The sequence below is a fragment of the Scomber scombrus genome, chromosome 21 (assembly GCF_963691925.1).
Source record: "Scomber scombrus chromosome 21, fScoSco1.1, whole genome shotgun sequence".
Taxonomy (NCBI): domain Eukaryota; kingdom Metazoa; phylum Chordata; class Actinopteri; order Scombriformes; family Scombridae; genus Scomber; species Scomber scombrus.
In genome coordinates, this window is record NC_084990.1 from 17,190,780 (window position 1) to 17,214,184 (window position 23,405).

At 39.3% G+C, this 23,405-nt stretch overlaps 1 protein-coding gene across 1 annotated transcript in view; it reads right to left on the reverse strand.

Annotated features, from left to right (window-relative positions):
* LOC134003446 (disintegrin and metalloproteinase domain-containing protein 12-like) overlaps positions 1–23,405 on the reverse strand; it is a 71,203-nt gene that overhangs the window by 16,392 nt on the left and 31,406 nt on the right. The window contains exons 4-11 of the mRNA XM_062442656.1: positions 18,146–18,224; positions 13,401–13,477; positions 10,316–10,502; positions 5,413–5,478; positions 4,697–4,768; positions 4,116–4,285; positions 3,449–3,533; positions 1,395–1,543 (exon numbers count right to left, since the gene is read on the reverse strand). Coding sequence (XP_062298640.1) covers positions 1,395–1,543; positions 3,449–3,533; positions 4,116–4,285; positions 4,697–4,768; positions 5,413–5,478; positions 10,316–10,502; positions 13,401–13,477; positions 18,146–18,224 — 885 coding nt within the window. The remainder of the gene's footprint in view (positions 1–1,394; positions 1,544–3,448; positions 3,534–4,115; positions 4,286–4,696; positions 4,769–5,412; positions 5,479–10,315; positions 10,503–13,400; positions 13,478–18,145; positions 18,225–23,405) is intronic.

The window sequence follows — 23,405 nt, forward strand, 5'->3', positions numbered from 1 at the left end:
AAAAAAAGAAAATATTCATGTCTGATTTTTTTCTCAATATTCTATGATTGGCACAAACATACTACATATTTAGAGAGGTTCGTCACTGCTATGTATGAACAACCTCAGAGTTAGATATTTTAAGGGAAAGGTGATAAGTTCTTGCAACATAAAAACTGTATAATAGTTTTCGGAGGTAGTTAACTATTTATTTGAAGCTGCAGAGAGATTTCCCAACATTAAAATTGCATATATGTCAAAGAATAGCATCACTCTAACTTGCTGTGAAGGTGGAGGAAAAGGAGAGCGCCAGAAAGAACCAGTGAAGGAGAAACATGGAGAGACAAAACCATTTTATTTCTACTTCACACCACATTTCTTGGTTCTTTTTTATATGTTCATTGTGTTGCCATTTTTGGACAAGTCCTTGACCAGGGATACCCTCAGTCAGGGCTAAATATAAATCTACATCTTACTGCTGTGTTGTTTTATGACTCTATAATCAAGAATAGCGTTACCTTGTTTTTTATGGGTCTGATCCAAACCAAATACGGAGGGATGTTTCCAGCATAAACACCAGTCTGGGGCTCCCACAGTCCACTAGAACTCTAGAAGTGATACCCAATGTTTCCACCCAGAACATCCCAGAGTTCCATTACGCTACACACTTTTAGGCATTGCAATCCATATTGAGCAATTATTTAATAACTTCTTCCCTATCTTGATTCCTTACTGAAGGCAATAAGGTGTATAGACTTAGTTTTTCTTAGTATAATACATTCAAATGTGACATGCATGCAGTACCATATTCACACACTCAGGCTACAGCAAGTTTTTGGTCCCACATATGTATGCTTTCTGCAAAAAGCTCTTTTGTCTTTTAGAGAACAACTACATTTATAGGGAATAAGTGTAAACTGTACTGGTTTGGCCATGCACTGTGACTGAACCATTGGCTTTCCATTCAGAATGAGTCATATTGCTGCAGGGCATCAGCACAGCTGTCGGATCTGCTATAAACCCAACGGCCCAACAGTTCGTCTGCAACATTTGCTTACTGCTCCACAGACATTAAATTACAAATGGTGAGCATGTGGAATAATATTTATATATGATCACAATCTGTGCTTTTTTGGGCAACACTCATTGTGTTAAACATGTGACTAAATTAATGCAAAGTTAATGATGGCTTGATATCATGATAACGCATTTTGGATGGTTTCGGAGTTATTTGTAAAGATGAACCAAAAGGGGCCTCACTGGAGTGCACTGAAGCAGCGAATTATAGCGCATATCCTGAGGCTTATGAAAATCAAATAACTCCCACAGTCTCAGATATTGTGATAAGAAGTGAGGAGTCAGTTATCTTGTATATAAATTCACTCTTAATTGTCAAGAGAGATACTGTAACTCACCCAGTGGAGGGAGTCATGATGCAGCCTCCACGATCCACTGTCACCCTGCAGCCACACCCCCTTTCTGGAGTGTCATGGTTCATTCCAAAGTTGTGTCCAAGCTCATGGGCCAGAGTGACCGCAGCACCCAGGGGGTTGTCTGAATGGTCCTAAAGAAAAGTCATACAGAGATTGATATTAAATCCAAGAATTCTCTACTTTATCAACCTGGTTTATCCAGTATATTTCTAGACCAAATATGATGCTAAATGCAACGTCCTACAATAAAATGAGTTCTGTTTACAGCTCTGTTGCGGCAAACAATTGCTAATTAAAAACAGCTGTTTCTGATCACATACTCTGAGGAAAATAACAAATAATAAAAAATGTAATGCTAGCCAAATTGTTGCACCCCACAGGACCCACTGGAGAAACATTACTCAAAAACAAGTGAGTGTAATTGCATATTGGCAAGATTAAACAAACAATGCTGTTGGATGTGTGCTTATCAGAGCATTTCCACTGCTTGTCGTTGAACTGAAATGAGTAATGAAACAGCAGAATGCAGGCTGTCACCTTCAGCTTGCTCTGCAAATTTTAACTGAGCCAGATGTGCTGCTCTATTCTCACAAATATAAACCTCTTCTGAGCAAAACTCACAAAAAGGTTTAAAGAAAATCACATGGTCAATCAGGCAAACATAACAGAAATTAAAAACTGACATTATTATAGGATACACTGTGAGGATTAAGCTACAGTGATAAACAGAGTGAAAGCTGCTGCTGGCTGAGGTACCAAAGATTTCCTGCAAGGTGTGTAAAACAAGAACACATGAAAAGGCTGGATAAATAATGAAGCTGCAGCAGCAGCAGCTATCAGCTCTTCATGGAAGCAGAGTTGTGCATCACTGTGCGTCAGGGTACCTTGGCTCTGGAGACTTCCGTCACTGTGTATTATTCAGTATTTCTGTGCAACCCAAACTCAGACTGATGGAGTGCCCTACTGGGGGCTTTTGAGAGTAATGGTCATCAACTGATGGCACACACTGTGCTCCAACTGCGAACCCAACCCTGGATTCATGCTAAAAAAGTAAAAACCCTGATTCTGTTTAATGGAAAAACCGAGACACCTTCTCTGACTGATGAGACTGAAAAGCTCAAGAGGGCACTGCATGCCACTGTTCTGTTTCACCACAGCAATAAAATTAATGTAACATTCAGGGCTGGTAAATTAAGATTCCAGATGGGTTAAGAATGGAGGTTTAGGATTTAACTGCCTAGAAAAATAACAATGAGACCCATAGGGAATATCGGCTAATGAGTTCAAAGGTACTCTGTAAACAAGGGGAAGCAACTGAGACAACAGGATTGTGATTTGCCCAGCAGAAGAGTCAGCTGAACACAATTTTTTTTATGTCTGTGACCTAATGTATGCGTGTATAAAGAGCTCTATCATAATAACCAAGTCCCCACTTTTGCCATCTGGGAGGACAAGAGCGAAGAACCATCTGGGGACTAGCTGTAAACCTTACCACCAGCCAGCCAGGCCCAAAGACAAACAGCCACTCAGAGACAGAAAGTATAAAATAATGGCATGACTTGCACTAATACAACATGACTTGTGCACATAGTCTAGGGTTGCAGTTTGGTAATGGGTGAACATTTACGATGTGCCCCTGCATTTCCATTCAAGCTCCAATATGTTGTATGTACACCCTTGAATTCACTCATTTGTTGCGCCTCATTAAGAAGCATCGGTTCCACACATGCAATCGATACACACTCTGATTTATCAGCAAGTGGAAGGTACTAAGCATAGCCTCTGATTGGCCCTGCTGGGAAAAAAAAGACTCAATGATGTGTCTGCCCTGAAGTTAGTACAAGTTAATATCTACTCTGGAATCCTTAAATCAACCCTTACACAAGAGACTCAGGAGAAATGTGAGAGTATTATGTCAGACAGGAGGGAGGTGGAGACGAAGGAAAAGGGCTGAGGGGAGGAAGAAGTTCTTTGTCCTTTGCTTCAGGATGGATTATGGATATTTCAACATGTGTACATTCTTCAGCACAACGTACCATGACGATTCCTCCTGACTGCTCTGCTGTGCACATACTCATAATAGGTGCCATACCAATGGTGGTGCCCTGGAAATACACCCCACTAAAGGGGAGAAAACAGAGGTCATCACATCATTAACATAAAGCATGTGTTCACACTTAAACAGTCATTTAAGGCACCCTGGAGAATTTTTGACCAATGGCAGTGCTATAGAGCAACACAAGGGGCTAATGTTTTTAGGATGTTCTTGCATCAACCAAAAACATCTCATTGCCTTATCTAGCATTCAAATGATGTATAATTTGTGAGCATTATTGTGTCAGTGGTCAGCATTTTTTTAGCACCTCATGAGGCTTTTGCAACATGCCAGTGGCTATGACTATGATTTACAAAATGTTTTGCAAACATCTTACAAGGTAGGAAATTGAATTTATTTGGATGAAACAAAACTGTCTGTTGGTTATTAAAAAAATCCACACTGCAGGGTACCTTTGAGGATAGCTCAAAATAACAGGAAATAACAGTCATACTACAAAACATCATATTACATTTTTACCTGGAATAAACAAAACCCAAAGACTGCTCCAACAACTACCATATAATTTGCTAATATTGTGCTCTCAATCATTTTTCAGTATATCCTTTTGGAATACAACTATGTGCCTGCTACAATACCATATCTACCTGATAAGCTGAGCATTGTCATGAGGCTTCTGAGGCAGCAGCTTGACCTTCCTCCAATCAAGGAACTCATGCAAGGTGGTGAAGGGGTCCTGTGTGATGGGGCACTTGTCTACATCGCTCCACACCTCCAGGCCCACCAGAGCCACACGGATATTTAGAGCCCTATAGAACTGATAGTGGAGAGGAGAAGGAAGGAGGGGGAGGGAAATATGTGGTTTCAGGTTAATGACTTACCTTTCTCCCCTAAATTTTCTTCTACCATTTTTTCCCACTGTAAATTACCTATTAAAAGACAAATGTTATAAAGCAATCACTTGAGAATGTGGCTCTGAACAAATTCTTAAACATTAATCATTGTATGACTTTACATATGAATAAATCATCTTTCCCTTCTGTTTTATTAAACCGCCACCCACAGCACGTTTTATAACATCTGCCTTTTCACAACATTTCTATGCCGAGTTATGGAATTGATCATCCATTCATAATCCAATCAGCCTGTGCTCGCAGGTCGGTTAATTCTCACCAGGCTTGATGTGACCTCTAATAAATCACATTCCCTCTGTTGATTCGATTGTTACCTTGTCCACGTAATTGGCGATCTCTGCCAGCCGCTGCTTGACCTTCTCCATGTCCTTGCCTTGCTTCTGAAACTGAACAACACAACCAGGAAGAATAAAGCAAGGGGAGAAAGAAGTGATCCGTGCTCTTGAATGTTTATTATCACTAAAAGACATTATTTGGGACGTATTAACATGGTGTCAGCTCTAGAAATGTCTTTGCAGGGTGTCCTGGAGTTATGCAACAATCACTTTCATATTAATTCCGCTGCCGCTTCTGCAGCAGCCGCTATCATCAAAGAGCTCCTCAGTGGAGCTTAGGCTAAAGAGATAACCTCAACTACCTTGTCTTATACCCAACATTTATTCGGTCTCTGTGGCTCTACGGGAATGGCATGTGACATTGACCTATATGTCTCATCTCACTTTCTTCTCAATTTCTTCTTTAAGATCTTAAGTCAGAGATTAGAGCAAAATTCAGAGCGCACATAAAGGAACGGTCTCATTTGTAAGTCAAATGATCAAATGCAGTATACAGAGGTATGTATCTGGAGCCAAGGGGGCAAAAAGGACATGCAAGTGAACACATCAGACACGGCAACAAGGCAGTGGTGGAGCCATCTTATTTGTGTCTCAAGGGGATGGAAGGGCACCTAAGCATGTGACCTCTGAGACTCTTTCCTGTGGGAATCGGAAGAAGAGGGTGAAGAGGTCAAGACTGTGTGACCTCTGCTTACCTCTCTGTTGTCAGCCACAATGATCAGCTCCACATACTTGGTTGTAGTCTGGACGTGGCGTTTATGCTGCAGAAGAAAAGGAAGCAGACAGGGAGTAGGTGGGTATACAGGAGAAAAAAATATAGAGGAAAGGTTGGGTGAAAGAGACAAGAGTGCAAGAAAGAGCAGACGAAATAGAGGGAGTAAAAGTGATAAACCAAGAAGAGAGATGAGGGAGAAGAGGAAAAGAGTAGGGAGAAAAGAAAGAGTATATTAGGACGATGCACTTATCCACAGCTTTCTGGAAAGCAGGTGGCCAATCCATATGGCTTTTTCACCTGAACTACACTCCACACAAAAGGTGGCAGAAATGAGAATCAGCACAAAGCAATCAGCTGCACTTCACGTCTGACCCAGTAAGAACTGCTAAGGTCACACGGACCTCTGATAACACTCCACAGGAAACGGCTTATTAACTTATAAATCACTGTTTTTGGACAATGCTTCCTGCACTGTTAGCAGTACACAGAATGAAATATTTGCACCACCAAAAACAAATTATTTCCTTCCAAAAACAAAGAGAATGTGAAATGGTAAGCAATGATTTATGTGACAACTTCACAGTCTCTTTAACACACTCAGACAGTGGGGGATGGGTGAATCAGGGAATGAAGATGTCCTAATAGAAGGAAACTGGTTTGCACTAAAAATGAAGAGTTTTAAAATCTTTTAAAATACTAATTTGTTGTATATGTATGGAGATTGACTATTCAGGGTACTTCCAAATGTGTGACAAAGATAGCACCTAGGTATGGAGCAGCTCTGGGCAACACACACACACACACACACACACACACACACACACACACACACACACACACACACACACACACACACACACACACACACACACACACACACACACACACACACACACACACAAGCTCACTCCATTCACTGACACACACAAACATTCTATACTATCCTGCTGGCTAAGGGTTCTGACTTCACACCATGGCCGTCTTTCAACCTGAGCCCCTTTATCCTTGCTGGCTTGGCAGCCTAGATCCTCTCTGCTCTTATCTGCCTCTCCATAGATAAGCCAGAATGGGCAAGTGTGCTCTAAATGCACCCTATGGTGATTACCAAGTATCTAGGAGGCCACTGGAGAGGAGACAGACATGCAAACACTATGTTCAGTGAACTTAGTAAGGTGTATCCCTGTTCATGAATAGAAGCAAATGAGGCAGAGTTATTCATGTGGATTTACTACTTCCGCAGTTTATATGGTGAAGAAAATATAGGAAATAAGATCCACTAGCCTCACAGTTTTCAGACATATCTCACAGTCAGTCTGGAAATAGAGCTTGCTGAGGTGTGGAGGAAGATGAATTATATTCTATTCATACACAGTATGAGTAGCATTAAGTACTGTTTCAAAGGATCAAGAATGAACCTGCATCCTCAAACAAACTCCACAATTTAGTTTAGAAAGCATGCTCTTTCTGAGTTCTTTAAATCCATATTCGCTATAGCCCACTTCAGAAATGATCTGCCCCAATGTTATGTTCTGCCCCAAAATTCTGTTTCAGTCATGGAAGACAAGACATTCTCTGAAATGCCACTGCATGTTGTGTTCAAGTCTAACATCTTGGACAGCCATATTTTCGTCTTGTGACAATGGAGATAAGCGGGAACCCATGTTGTTGACGTGCTGTCCCTGTCAGCAGGCCATCCTATCTCTTTACCTTTCTCTTTCCCGTCTGACTCTCATCATCCAGGGGTACTCTGCCAGCACGCCTCTTTATCTTAAGACCCTCATGCAGGGCACATCACAGCTTATCAAAGCAGCAGCAGTATACCTCGGTGCCCCCGTGTAACATGCTGAAGTGAGCTTGCTTGCATGCCAAAATCCAGAAAGTCTGACTTTTTTATTCTCACTTATGGAAGTACATCATTTTTGCAAGTGACACATTTTGAAGTCATCCTTCTATGTGATATCACTTCTTAATCACCTGAGGGATTACCATACTCAACTACCTCCCTTATACACTGCATCTGTCTTTACTTAGTAGAGATTGTTTTCCCTTCTAGCTCTACATCTCTTGCTGTCTTAGGAGGGGACATAGTATATTACACAAATGCAAATTACATTTTGATCAGATAAAACATATTAAAATACACTGAAAAAATTGTAGGATAATCAAACCATTTTTAATGTTGGCATAAATCATCCATATAAGCCGTTTTCTTTGTTATTTTATTCCCCCTCTGTGACTGTCAGGCAGATACATGTGCATTGTTCTGCTGTCAGGATTTGTCAGCTTGTGCTGAATCACTGCAGAACTCTTAACAGTGAAGGCAAGGGTTGCTATCTAAGCCAGAGTTATAATCATCAACAGGAATCAAACAGTTCAGTAAAACATCAGAGAAGCCATATTACTGCATGAATAAATGGAACATTTTAATGTGAAAGGACAGGATGGTCAATGTATTAGCCAGTACAGCCATATGTTTGGCCTTCTTCCCTAAAACACACTCATTATAACCTTAATGATTAAACAATAAAAATATTTTCGTAAAATGGAAAGTCCCTCAAATTTGTGTTGCATCACAATTTTAAAAAGCTTTGCCTGCTTACCCTCCTTTTGAGTCCTTGACCATCACATTCATATCTTACACCATCCAATCTATGTGTCTCTCTGCTGACCTGATAAATAGCCATGTTCATCCACTCCTGCCATTCTTCACCAGTCAGATTAAGATCACTAGAGTCTGTGTTTCCCACTTATCAGTGCTGATCATCTTTAAAGCCCTCTGAGGAAAGAGACTCCCAGAGACCATGCCCCTTGTGATTTATCTTTATGCTCAGTGGGGAAGCAAGAGGCATGGGATGGGGTATGGTCTCTAAAAAGCAATACATTTAATTCTGGATGGACAGGCCCTGCTGAAGGCATGATGTACTGTATGAGCCTGCAGTCTGAACTCACTTCTCAGTAAATGTTGCCACTAAAACACCCAATGTACTTTTCACAGGCGTTTATCAACCCCCGCTCTCTACTCTATATGCTCCATATCACTAATGGACACCGTTAGGCCAGATGGAAGGATTAAGTGAATAATTCAACAAGTAGTAGCCCCTCAAACAGGCCACTTACCAATATCTACTGTACATTGCAAATTATCCCTATATAGAGAGGGTTATGGTGAACAATCTTTTATATTCTGTTCTGTATATGAATCCAAATACAGGGTGTCAAAAGACATATCATCACATTTTCCAGACTATCACCTTGACTGTTTGATACAAGATTTTATGTCTTCACATCTTTTTCAGAGCGTAGTGTGATTAGAATGCTTGCGCAAATGTTTGAGTATCAAACACAAAGAAAAAAAGCCAAGTGCTCAGTAATTTTCAAATACAATAAATCCAGGGGACTTTAAGGTGTGATTGAGTCTTAAATACCTACTTATTGAAAAGAAACATTCTTCAGGCAAAATAGTTTGGGCAAACAGAATAGATGCAAAAGGCATGCTAACAGCCTTCAGTCAGTCAGGCATGGTAATTAAATGTAAGGGGGAAAAAAAGAAAAAAAAGAAGAAAGCAGACCTCACGTGTTCCTAAAGTCGGAAATAAAAACATATTGATTATAGCTGATTCACTATATAGACAATCCTATGGAGAAACAACATTGCATCACACAATCTAACCCTAACCCTATCACTATCCATCCACCCAATATCTACACCTGCTTATTCTCTGCTGTAGCTAGTCTGTCACATAGCGGTGGTACAGATAACCATTCACACATTCATACCTATAGGAAATTAGGACACCCCCAATTCACCCAAACTGAATGTCTATGGACTCCTAGAGGAAAGTTGGGAAATGTAAATATTACACCTCCACACAAAAAAGCTCCAGCAGGCAAGCCTATCAATTAAAACGTGTTGTGCGGTTATTAGCCACTGTAGCACCCTGTCACTCCATACCATTTCACAATGACATCAGTGACTAAGAGTCTATAACTCTGTAAGGCTGTACTCAGGCACAGTGGTGCTAAAACTAAATGCTAACATCAGTATGCTAACACGCTCACCATGAAAATGTGAACATACCGTTATCTAGCAAGTATAATGTTTACACTGTCCATTAGGCTCTTAGTTTGGTGAGTTAGCAAAAAGCTAATATTTCCGAATTAGCATAAACACAAAATACAGCTGAACCTGATGGGAATGTCATACGTTTTGTCATATGTATTTAGTCATAAAACAAAATGCTAGATGGAGAACCTTTAGATCAGAGATCACCAAAGTGATTACACTGGATCCTGAGCATTAATGTCTTTCTTAGATTTCATAGCAATCCAGCCAATTGTTTGAACATCACACCAAAAACCAAAAATGATAGCCTCTTGGTTATGCTAGATTAATCCTCTTGAGACCACACATTTCTGCACGTAATTCCATGGCAATCCATCTAATAGTTGGGTATATAATAGAAATATTTCAGTTTGGACAAAAGTGGTGGACTGACTGACTGACAGACAGAATCTCAGTTTTCAATTCGCTAGAATGGCTAAAAACAATGACAAAACAAAGCGGACCATGCAATATAGAGGCAACTCCATCAATGAATACAGTCATGAACAATGTTTAAAAAAAGAGTTGATTGATGATAATTTCTAAAGATTGTATAGATTTGCTTCTGTGGATTGTTTATACAGTAAACCCAGGTTTAATTTGACCTGTTGAAGACCTAGTGAGGTTGAAAGTGGTCATCATTTTTAAGCATTAAAGATATAAAAAAAATGAAATACTCCTTCTCTACCTAAGAGTGCCAGAAGAACATTTCTTCAGAATGGAAAACTTTGGTGATTTATTAAACAAAAAGAAAGACAGCGGATGCTGTGGTAATCCTTACCCTTGTGCCGAAAGCCCTGAATGGGCTGCTGTTTGCTGGTTCAGTGGGAAAGGATATGTTGAAATCATGGCCACAGGTGCCAGAAGCAAGACTGAGGTGTTCAGTTGTGTAGATCCAGTGAGTCCCTCCGGTGAGATCAGCAGATGGTTCCAGTACATATGATCTGCCTTCAAGAGATATGAAACCCCTGCAGAAAGAGGAAGAGATGTATGGAAAGATCGTTCAGAGGTGGGACAAGATGCCACATCAAATTTTTATTTTTATTTATTTATTTTTATTCTGGAACTGCACTGAAAATAATTCGATATACATCAAATAAAGACACTGTAATATTAGGCAAGCTCACAGGATAATGACCAACCCATCACATATCCTCCACACAGAATATGAGCTCTTGCCCTCTGGCAGACGATAGAGTCCCCCACTGTAAACTCAAACTGTTTTAAAAAATCATTTGCACCCATCTCTATCAAACTTTTAAACAATGCTGCTTGAGGCTATAGGGATTGTGAAATGGTCTCATGGTGTTTTATTATTGGGTGTGTGCAATATGTATTACGTGCAATGTGCATTGTGTTTTTACAATGGGGTGAGTGCAATATTTTGTTATGTGTAATTTATTGTTGTGATTGACACAGCTGGTGCTGTTTTGTTCATATGTTGTTTATTTACTCTAACTGTGGAGGCATTTATTTGCGCAGCATTTGACTCTAAGAGAAATTTCCCTACTTGGACAATAAAGTATATTGTGTCATATCATATCGTATCAAATCATATCGTACCGTGTCTTATCGTATCGTATCGTATCGTATCGTATCGTATCGTATCGTATCGTTTCGTATCGTAACTTCTGATTTGGCTGAAATGAAAGTGGTCCTGAATTATGTGCAACATCCTAATATTACCAGAGAAGATTATACATCATTAGTGGTGAGTGTACTTATCAGTTATCATCATGCTGTGTAACAATTATGGCTACCACTTGAATTCGTAGTGCTTAGTAATAGTGCCTCTCAATGTTTCCACTGATGTGGTCTGTGTTTCCCCTTTTCTCACTTTTCTCATTTTTTATTCTGTGATTTAAAATGACATTCTAATGCATTGAGTCTAGATAAACTGTGAGATTCTCACAAACCTTGCACAATATTCACAACCACATGAACTCATACTAAATCCCCCAAAAGCCTGAACACTGCCAACCCAAACCGAGACAATTTGTCTCGGTGAGCAGGCCAAGCAGTGCGTATCTCCCTGTCAAAAAATGTCTCTGCATCTGTCTTTAAGCAGGTTGCAGAAAAACTGAAATAAATAAATAAATAAATAAATAAATAAATAAATAACTATAAAGACCAAGGTCAATAGCAAGGGCTTCACAATCAGGCGGATCATTCCACATAGGGTGTAGACGTTTGGCTGGTTTGAGAAAACATTCCTGACAGCGTCCAGTGATATTACTGCAATCATTACTCCTGTTTGACATTTGCAAACAGAGCGTTTCCAACACTGAAACTCCTCACTTGTCTAAAGCCTCATAATATGTCAACTTTACTGTATTTCAACAGTATATACACAGTGTCAACTCAGTTTACTGGTAAAGTGAAATGTATTATTTACTGAGTTCAGTTGACACGCCATTCCTCAGGCCTGAAACTTACGACTTGGACTCAAGTCAGACTTAAAGGGAAACTTCAGTACTTTTCAACCAGGACCCTATTTTCCCATCATTTTGCATCAAGGTGACTAATTGGGACAAAAAATTAAAAAAATGGTCCACTATTGAGCGACGACGCTACAGCCAGTGGCAAGTTTGCACATGTTTCTACACACGCAAACCTTTAGTAAATCAGGCCCTAAGTGTCTGACAACATTATTGAAAATATTCCTATTGTTGAGTTAAATCTTTAGCAATGACTTTGAAAATCTTTTAGATAACATTAAGCTACTTTTTCTGTACTCCAACACAATAAACTCCTCCTGTCACGCCTCTCTACAACTCTATCATGACTCATGACTGAATATTTTGCTGATTTCAACATTTTCCAGCCTGTTTCTTTACTGCTGGCTAAAGTGCTCTCAGTCAATACTGAACCAGTTTCAAATATTATTGTCCCAGTTAGTCACTTAGACACAAAATTATGGGAAAAAGGGTCTAGGTTGAAAAATCCTTAGGTTTCCCTTTAAAGGTTAATTACAGTTTAGCACAACCTGCATGATTTGTGTAGTTTTGTCAGTCATTTCAATGCTTTAGATAACATTGTGCCAACAAAGTAATTGATTTGAGAGGTAAAAAAGGCAACAGTTTAGCCAAGATTATCTAAACCAATTAATTTGTGCTAGATACTCTGAGTGGTGAAACTTCAACTAGAAATTGGACTGCAAATTGGTTTGGATGTTTATAATAGATAGTCTAGTTAGGATTTGTTATTGTTTACCTTAATTCTCTCTGCCAAATAACTTAATTCTCTCTGCCATATAACTGACCTTTGGGATTGTCAGACTGCTCCTGTTTCTTGCCCTATGAGACTTCTTTTCAGCAATGCAGACAATGAGGCAAAATGAGTTGGACTTCACTGCTGTGAAATTTGACTCATTTGAGACTTAAGAGCAACAACCTTGAAGTCCCATGCTCACTTGTTAAAATCCTGGACCATGGCCACACACAATGAATATGTAATCATTAGGCCTATAGGCCTTGAAATAATTTGTGTCAGTTCCTACATACACACATATGTATATATATATATCTATATATATAGATATATATAAATAAAACTTTATCAACACAGCTTTGAAAGGAAGATGTTCAAACGTTGGTTTCAAACTGGACTGAAGGGCTTGAGACCTGACTAGAGACTTGGTCTGACAGACTTGAAACACGATTTAGACACAAGACTTGACTTTAACTTCCAAGAAACTTAAAAACAGCTCAGTCATTCTCCTAAACCATGAATGCGGGGAGAGTTGTTTGATAAACAGCTTTGCCTTTGGGCTATGGGCTACCTAGCTGTTTCTGTAGTATATCACTAAGACATTAGACCTAGAGGCATTGTCGAGATAAAAATGAAACACATTCTAACACACTTACTTAATCCCAGCACAGGTACTGAGGCTGACATCTGAGTTGGCATGACCCTCCACCTCACCGTGGTAGTAGCAGTTTGCCTGAGGGAGCACAGACAAAAAGATTTAAAATACAAGACAGGAAGAGTGGAACCAGTATGAAAAAAAAACAAACATGTCAGGTTTAACCACAGTTCAACAACACCAGTCCTAGCGCATAACTTTGAAATTTGAGCAAATTAACTCATGGGGAATAGTCTTTTGCAGGGTTAGCAGGAGACATTCCCACTCATCACCAAAGGCTAAAGATGGCGGAAATGTGTGCAGTTTCACATTTCCCTGCACAATCTTTTCTTGCCACTGTGTTTCCAGGTACCCGGTTTCATGGACCACCTGTCAAGCTGCAAGTAAAGAAAGTGAATTAAACCATGTTTATTGTACCAGGCCTGGCAGCAAGAGGGTGGGGAGGAAGTGTCTGGTTTATTGTGAAAACAGTCTCTCTGCTACAACTGCACTGCCTTGCTCAGGTGAGGTCTGACTGACGGCTCTTCTGCCACCCTGTTCTGGAAAACAAGGAAATGTGAGTTTTCCACCCCACTTTCACTGACGCTTAATATAAAGCGCAGGCACTAAATTGAAATGTCCCTCAAGGTGTTTAACGTCCAATGGTTGCTGATTTTGCAATGTTCAGTGGGTTTCTGGTATTTATAGGGATTCTTACTTAGTCGTGCATCACAGCATGTCATACAGTAATTCTGCAATAAAAATATGATAATCCAATTAACAATTTCTCACTTCTGATGAGCTATTTCAAACAGCATCTTTATATCTGAATCTAGTAGCCTTCAACAATTCTGAAAGGCAAGTTATAAATAAGTTAATATCTAATGCTGCATTTGTCAATATTTTTATATTAAAAATTGATCAAATGTTTACTTGTAATATGAGTGGTGTTGCTTGTGGTGACGAACCCACAGAGCATTATCAACCAACTATAGTTCCCCTCCTCTACAGATCATTTTAGCATCTTTCAGCTCATTGTTTTGGTTTTATGGCCTGCAACTTTACTGTTAGATTCAGTCTCATGCTCTCCTCAGCATCGTTTCCAGCCCCAGAAGGCAGCTGTTGTCAGCAAACAGTACTACACTCTACCTGCCCAGTACAAATCAGTTAAACGACAAACGGCTAGCAACTAGCTGCTAAAGAACAAATCACAGCTAAAAAAAGAGTGAATAAATAAAATGGATCCACATGAATGCTAATGTTGTTCCTGCTTGTCTGCTGAATGTCTAATTAGGCAGTTGTTTGCTAACACGTTTTTATGATGATAATATGACAGTATTGTGTTTACAGGTTGTTCTGCTGTCCCTAGATGAACAAATATAAATAAATTAAGATGGTTTTGAGGAATAAAACAGACAAAAAAGTAAATATTCAAAGAACGTCAACATCAGTTACACCAGAGAGTTTGCATATATGCTATTCAGCTAAATAACTACTTAAGTGATTTGTTTTTTGCTGCTTGCTAATGAGAGAGTAAATAAAATATTTGATAAGAGATTCAGGTATTTCACTGGAAGACAGTCAGTGCTACATCACCAACTTGGAACCAGATCTATAATAGCAACAATGTCTCCTCAAAAACATTTTTATATACTACTCCAAAATGTATTCGGTTAAGCATTTACAAAAACGTAATTTCTGGGAGACAGGGTTGAGATGGCTATCTGTTCCTAACCTTATCCCCCACAACACAATATCTTATTCAGAGGACATTTGGATGTGTGAACCCAAAGCCTTGAAAGCCTCCACCTATTTGGCCACTTTCCATATCTCTACCTTTAGGTGTCTGAAAGAGAACAATCCATTATAGCAAAGTAAAAAAGTGCAAAGACAGGACAACCCATTAGATGAAATATGAAATTTCAGTGTAGTGGGGAGGAGCAGGGCTGGATTTAGTGCACTGAGTTAATGCTATCACCTCATGTTTCTTTGATGAGATCATGACTGTGATGCATTGATTTAAGGGATATGAATAGATTTTTTGTTTCTAAGTATTCTGCAGAATGAAATGAGGAAGGAAAGTGCTTATGCATTCATATCTGAAATCAGGAAGATTAATAACTAATACCCAGATTATTGTGGGAGGAAACCTTGGGTGTGAACATTACATTGTATATCATAATTATGCATTTATTATTCCAAGTTAACTCTTTAATATCCATGCTAGTGATTCATATTCCCAATAGATGGCTTTTGTTACAGCACATGGTGCTTTTTTTATTGTATTATATGTGGACTGGGATCAGGTTTAGTGAAAAAGGGAGAGGACATAAAACAGGCAGAGGGAACTGAAGGAGGGCTGACTCACGCTAAAGTCGCTCACAGCAGTACCTTGCCTTTGACACACAACTGAACCCTCTATCCCTTGCCCAGATCACTATATCAGTCTCCTCCCTGCCGACAGGACAAATAAATTAACTACGGATCAGTCTCACAAGATCTGGTTGTTTCCAGTAAAAAGACCCTCCCATGAAGCAACTGGCTGTAGTCATGAGAGAGGAATGAGAGCAGGGACAGATTATGATGGGTGTCCTGTTCTCAAGTTGGTAAGACTATGTGCAGGTACAGTGGGTTACTGTCAGTAAAATCACACATATGCCCATCACTGGTTCATCCATCTAGTGCTGAAATGATTTAATGATGGACAGAAAGAAAGAAAAAAATCAAAAAAGTCTTTTGAAAGAAAAATGTTGCAAAAATCGCAAACATTTATTGAATATTTTGGACGGTTGTTCAAACAAAACAAGCAATATTAAGATACATCTTGGGCTCTTGAAAAGTATTTTTTTCCTTATTCTCAAACATTGACAGATTAATCAGTATTTTTTAAAAATCGCAATTTGCTGCCCTCCACTAATTTATCCATCCATTCATGCCATACCTAGCTAGCTAAGCTGTGGAATCTCACTGCCTCAGAGCCCACCCTGAGCTGACCCATACAACTCCTTCATCGTCTTCATGCTCTGGAATTGCAGCAATTTTGATATGTTGGCTGAGCCCAGACAGTGATGGTCCAGCTCTACTCTCACAGCCGTCTCAAATGGAAAACATTGTTCTTCTTACTGTGTGGGTTGGACATTATTGAATTACATTAATCTCCCCTTTTGTGAATTTTAGCTATAAGTAGGCCAGGCGTTTTGTACACCGACCTCACAAGCTGTCTATTATTATGCTTTCTGGTTATCTGCACAGAAATTACATGAGTAATTGCTTTCTAAATGATGGATGATCAAATCCCATAAATCAGGCAAACAGGTGGAAGCTCTCGAGGCATTGAAACTGTTCTAAGTGGGCCGGCTACATCATAATGTACAAATTCATCACAGTCATGCTATTTCTGAACATAAGAATAAATATCCTTTCACAATTGGATATTTATGGAATCATTTAAGAAATTCTCAAAATCACTCTATTTTAAAGCAGAAAAATGTTTTCCTGGGGAAAACCAAACTGAGCTAGGCTTAACGAACACGAGAAATTAAGGAAACTGGAAAATGACGACAACTCAGACCCAGAAAAAATACAATTCAATAAATAAAACTTATGACATAATTAACTCACAAACCACAAAAAAGAGGATATATTTAGACAGTATGAAGTATAACATATCAATGCCTACTTAACCTGCAAGACTGACAGGTGCAAATACAATATTGATTTAATAACATTACAGAAATAACATAAATGGACAACTCTGAGCTCTTTTGTGCAAGGTCCCTATTACGATAGACGATTTGCCAGCCATTCTTTCTTTGCTGGCTTAAATTCCATTCACAATTACATGTGTATAAAAAAGATATTTTTGCTGATTGAACTCTTGGGTCTAAAAAGAATAAAATCTGTCACGCTGTGTCTTGTTGCATAGCTGTGATTGTCTCTAAAGCAATTAAAGTAGTAAGACAGACATTTGGGGACCTCAATATGGATAAGTCCCAAATTGATTTGTATGACTTTTTTGTCATCTGGAAGCCAATTAAATTGTTGAAAGTACACTGAATTAAGATGTGTTTGTGGAGGTAACTTTAATACAACCCTGACTTGTTTTGGGCAGTGTGGAGTTTATTTTTGATGCACTGTAGTGTATTATTAAGCCAAGAGGTGGCAGTATAGTCAAAGTGGCATTGAACTAATGCTTGAGCTAACGTCTTTAGGTGTTGAATATTTCAGTCAGTGTGAGTTCTAAGGTGCACTTAGTTGTTGACTAATTCAGTTTTTTCTCGTAGACCTGCGTAACAAATCATTTTTTGGGGATGTTTTTAAGCTTATCAATTATAAAAGACTTGAGCCGTTCCCTAAAACTAAGTCTATTGACTGACCTCTGTCCACCTTTTGTTTCATCAAATATGAATCTGTTAGCGCATGGAGTAGAGAACGAAAATAGGCCCACTCACCTACGCACGCTTTTTTATACGCAAGACTGTTCAATTTCAGGTGGTTTTAAAAGTGGGTCTAATTACGGCATCATTTTGTTTACGTCATCACTAACCCTAGTAGGAGCAGAACCTGATGAGACAAAGAGGTTGGTGTTGAAAAAGGCCAGCAACTGGGCGCCCTGGTGGCCTACTGGTTAAGACGCATAACTGCAACATCCATGCTTTGAATTTGGCAGAAGACATTTGTTGTATGTAATACTCCACCTCTCCGTACATTTCTACATTGTCACTTTTAATGATAATAAACAAAAAGACAAAGTTGTTAAAAACATACCGTGAAGTTGTGAGAGCCTGTGACCGCGCTGCCGTCTTCCAGGTAATGGGTTTCTGTATAGTTACTTGCAAACAGCCCCCTAGAAAGGATAAACAAAGACAACAAACACTCAGAAGTGACCCTAAGGGGCTCCATCCAAAAAAAATCAATCACAGTGTCTTAAGCCGTTCCACCACTGCCAGACTTGCACGGACCATAAACAGCTTGATGTGATTTAAAACTTAACCCTGCTTTAGGAGAGCATAAATTGAACTGAACAGCTGTAGGCATCAAGAAAGAAAATAGATATAAAAAAGGAGCTGCTGTTACGTAATCAATTAAACTACTTTCACACCACATACAGACATGAACAGGAATTCAATATCAATCCATTCTCATTTTCCTGTGATATAGTAGAACAGTAATTAGCTTACACATTTTACTGACAATACTGTAGAAAATAATAAGCAGATGGATATGATAATATAATCTGATCAAATTGGCAATAGTGAGATTGTGTTGACAGGAAAACTATGAAGAAATCATTTTAAGTTACAGATGGGAATCGATAACTCTATAAAATGACTCTCTGAGGTTACCAAGTGATCCATTTACAGTGTATGTCTAGAGAGCACAATAAATCAACACGGCAAATATTTGCTGCAGGCTTTTTTCCTCCTTCTGTAAGAACTGGTGAAAGTACAGAATACATTCAGGGGTCGATACCATGTGAGGCTGTGAAGATTACCACAATACCTGGGTAATAAGGCACCTAAACCTTTCTCTCCCCTCTTATCTTGACCAAGTAATCACTTATCTCCATTACAGCAAACACTGTTTTGTCATTACTGCTTTGCAATCAAAGCTTTCCAACAGCCAACCGCTGTAAGGCTTTTACAATGAAGCAGTGGCCTCCTGTACTATCAGTCAATGTGATGTTAGCCAGTGGGTGCTAACCAAGCAACAACAACCACAGCTTAAGACTGAAGCCAGTGCAATAGTACTTTCAAGTGCAATACCACCAAGGACCACTAGATGCTGGCTCCAATTGACTCCCATTCAAAAAGTGCCTAAAGTTGCAACATTTTGGTAAGTTTAATGTTATTTGATTATGATACCTGCCATAGTAGCACAGTTTAGCTAAAGTAGCTAACAATGATCCAAGAGTGCCCAGTAAGGCAGCTTCTTTTTGTCCATCTTTATGTACAGTCTATTGTGCTAACTTCATGGTGTGTAAAAATGTGTTTTTAAAAATAAAGATATTGATCTTTGAACATTTTCTGAGCAAAATTGTATACACTGCAGAGAGAAATGATAAAGGATCAAGAAACAGCAACAATGAGCTACTAATGTGTCACCAATTAAAGCAATAGTGTGCTGTTTCCGTTTTATGGAAAACAATTAGCATTGTAGCCATATCAAAGAATCTGATGACAGTTGTTTGTGGGTGGCTATATGTTGGAATTTGTCATGCATGATATACTTTAAAAAAGTTTTAATTCTGATATATCTCTGCTGAAGGACATGTATTTTCAACTGTCTCAATGACAAACTTTGTGGTAAATTCACTTCTTCCAGGGCCCTTCAAAGCTGTGAGGGAGATATTTCAAAACAGTACTGTATTTGGAATGTGTTCAGAAAAGTTTAGAAAATTCTAAACACACAGTTGAACAGCAGAAAGGTAGACTGTGCTAGAGGAGTAGTTTGAGAAGTTTCAATGGACCTTTAGATGCATTTCCTCTTGTGCCGTGATTGTGTGTCCACTGTGAGTCCAAGCACTCTACAGCTGCCCACCAATCAATAAGCAACTAACTACAAACCTTTTAGACTGTAGCCTTCCCTGGTGATTTTATGATTTCTGATTGAGTACTGTACTGTAAATCACATAATCACTGAGCTATGTTCTCCAATCACTATGGTTACAAACACAAACGATACTGTCACAGCCCCACTACAACGTTGGCTGCCCCTCTTGTCACCCGCAAAGGTTATTGAGGATCCATCCTCTCTCTGGCAGAGGGAAGCTCAGCTGGAGGATGAGCAGCAGAGAGAGATCACCAAATGAGCTGAAATCCAAAAAAAGCAATGCGAACCCCCTACTGGGTTGATTATGACAACATGAGCATGTGTATTTATGTACATGTTTTGTGAGGATGAGAGTGTCTGTGGCTTATGTGTCAATGTACATACTGTAAAGCGACACTAATGAACACAACAGGACACCAGCAGATGGTTGGCTGGTGCTAATCCACAGCAGAGGAACAAACCTCAGCAGGCAGCTGGATTCTCTTACTGACCTCACCGCTGACAACCCAGCTGGGAGTGTCAGCTGTAACAACCCGGGGATGGGGCTTATTTTGTTTGGGAGCTGTCAGCGTGAGACATAATGCTTCCCCGCCCTCTACTCCTCTACAGAGCCAAAGAGCTGGTAATAATCATTGGATCAAAGTAAGGCCAAAGACTAGAGAGAGCCAAATAAAATGATGTGTTTCTTCAGTCTTAATTAGGTCTGTGCTCTCAGTCGGACACACAACCTCAACATCTGCCCACAACAGACAGTTGAGAGTGCTGAGTGAGTGTGTGTGTATATGTGTCTGCTCTGGAGTGTGTGGGTATGAAAGAAAATGTTGCAGACACCCATGTGTCATCCACATGTTACATTTAGTTTTTTTGTGTGACTTTCAATGGCTGAGCACTGGGGTTTAGTGTCTAGCTTAAGAGAGGACACAAAGTTGTTGCAGGAATTAAACTGGTGAACATTCAGTCCCTGCAGGGTATCTGATACAATCTTGTTGCATTACAACAAGACATTAGTATGCCACCAGACACATTTCCTACTTTCAAGGTAGCACTCAGTTGCTATTCATTTCAGTCGACTCCCTCAAGTATCAGAGCATCCTTGAATTTAGTGTTGTTTTATTACATTACATGCCCCGTTTAAACAATTTAGCTAGCTAACATTAGCACAAGTAAGCTAAGGTTCAATTTGGTCAGAGGTGGGTGTATCGGGGTGTGTTTCTACAACATAAAAGTCAACACTCCATAGATATAGATATAGATGTATTCCATTTAAACATGCAGAATAGGTAACTAGTTAGGAGCTTCATAGCATACTTCATAATGGGTGCCAAGATTAGTTTGATTCCTGGCAATGGTGGTTAACACTTTGAGTAAAGCATTATGCAAATGGTCAGTACAGAGTTGGGGGGAGACTCAAGTACAAACTCAGGCTTGAACTCAAACAAACAAATCATGGAAACGTACTGAGATTAAGTTCACTGAATTTAATAAAACTACTGACTGCCTGGAAGGAAGGAAATCCATAAACCACCAGATATGAGCTTGCATACTGCAAAGTGCCCCATACATGCACACACACAATAACAATGTACAGAGAATCACCAGGAGTATCATTTGCAACATATTGTAGATGCACATATGCACAGAAAAGCTCTCACTGCAGGTCACTCAGCTGATAAAACATTGTTTATACATTTTTAATATATTCATAAAACTTAAGAGTGCATCTCCTCTTGCCGTGTGATGAACTATCAGCCAAATATAATGTGTGTCTAATTCCACAAGCTAACCGCCCCACATGGCAACGGCAGCTCACTGTTTATCAATCAGTGGAGAGTTAATGAGGCATGGGGAAAGAGAGGGGACAGGGGTTCACGCCCCCCATTTAAAATGCATTACCCACGAGACGGGCCTCCAGCAGAGCTCTGTCTGACTGTCTGCATCGGGGAGAGGCATCATGAGTCACCAAGAAGATGCCACGTTCCGGCTGTTAATGCCCCAGAACCAGTAGGCAGCCTGACAGCCAAACAGCAAGAATAACTGCAAGTGTGAGACAACGAGGAAGCGATATCGCTGTAATTTGTGCTACTGCTGCATGAACTCGTTCTAAAAAACTCTGATGGAAAAACATTTGTTAACATCTCAATTAGACAGGTACAATACCAACAATTACTGTTATGTTTACATCTTGTCATGCTGTCCGCAGGCTGAACGAGACAAAATAGCTTTTTGAAAGAAAATGTATTATGTGAAGGAAAGAGCTAGATTTGCCTGTCAGTAGATTTGACAAGGCAGACAGAAAGACAATGAAGTCACTTTAAGCTAATCCTGAATGCCAAAGACTAAATGCCACCTCTGTTTATTTTGCATTAAATTATCATATTTTTTCTGTTATATCTCTGTTCAACATCATCGGGCTCTTCTTTCTGTCTTTGTATAGGGAAATAACAGTGGGATTCATGCTATAAATAAATAAATGTCACAGCTAACCATTCAAACATATTCTCTGTCATCAATGTTCTAATTGAGAAAATACGGCCCCGCTTAACTTGGAAAGTTAATGTCTTTGTGGATATATCACCAAATTCCATCTTTCTTTTACATGTGGTCTCAATTGTTAGTGTTTATTCTGCTTGTATATGAGAAAAGTAAATGGAGAGGTGTGTGAGATATATTAATTGCAAAAGGCTTGATGAACTGGTGTTAGTGTCTAACAAATCAACAGCAAAAGACAGGTCTAATTTGAAGGTGAGGGCTGACATGACCTGAAAGGAAATCCCAGAATGTCAAACATTCTTCATGGCAATCATGCTGCAGAAAATATTTCTCAGCTTTTTATATACAAACCAACATCGGTTTTCTATTGATTATGGTACAGGATTGTGCATGTAGTCCTGCACAGATTGTGATGTGATTATGGCAATAACCAGACGTCAGAGCATACAGACATAAGGCGAGCTAAGCTGAAGTCACGCACAGGTCATAAAAACACATTCTCAATGGGAGAGAGGAGAGTTCAAACTGCTTGGGACACTTTTGATCAATTCTTGGAGGAAACAAAAAGCACTGAATTGATTATGTGACTACAGGCCAAAAAGAGAAACGGAAATCTTATTGTGAGAAAGAAAATGAATCCCTGCAAAACTGTTGTTAGGTGGCTTAAAGATGGAGTTGGAGCAATGGGGAAAATTACAGGATAGTAGAGCTAGTGGGAATCATAGAATATAAAGTAGACTATGTTTAAGTCAGTGGTCAGAAATGGGTTTTCAACTTCAAGCTCTGTGCAAATCTCCCTTCTCTCTTGATTAGGTGTCAAACCAGGCTGTAAGTATAATCGAGAAAAAAAAAAGTTAAGCTCTTACACGTTCTGTGACAGTAATAGAAGAACTTTAAAGAGAAGAGAACTTCCTTTTTTGGAGAACACAATCTTAATTGACGTGCTATGACCAGTACATTGACAGCGTTGTCTTCATTACCATTG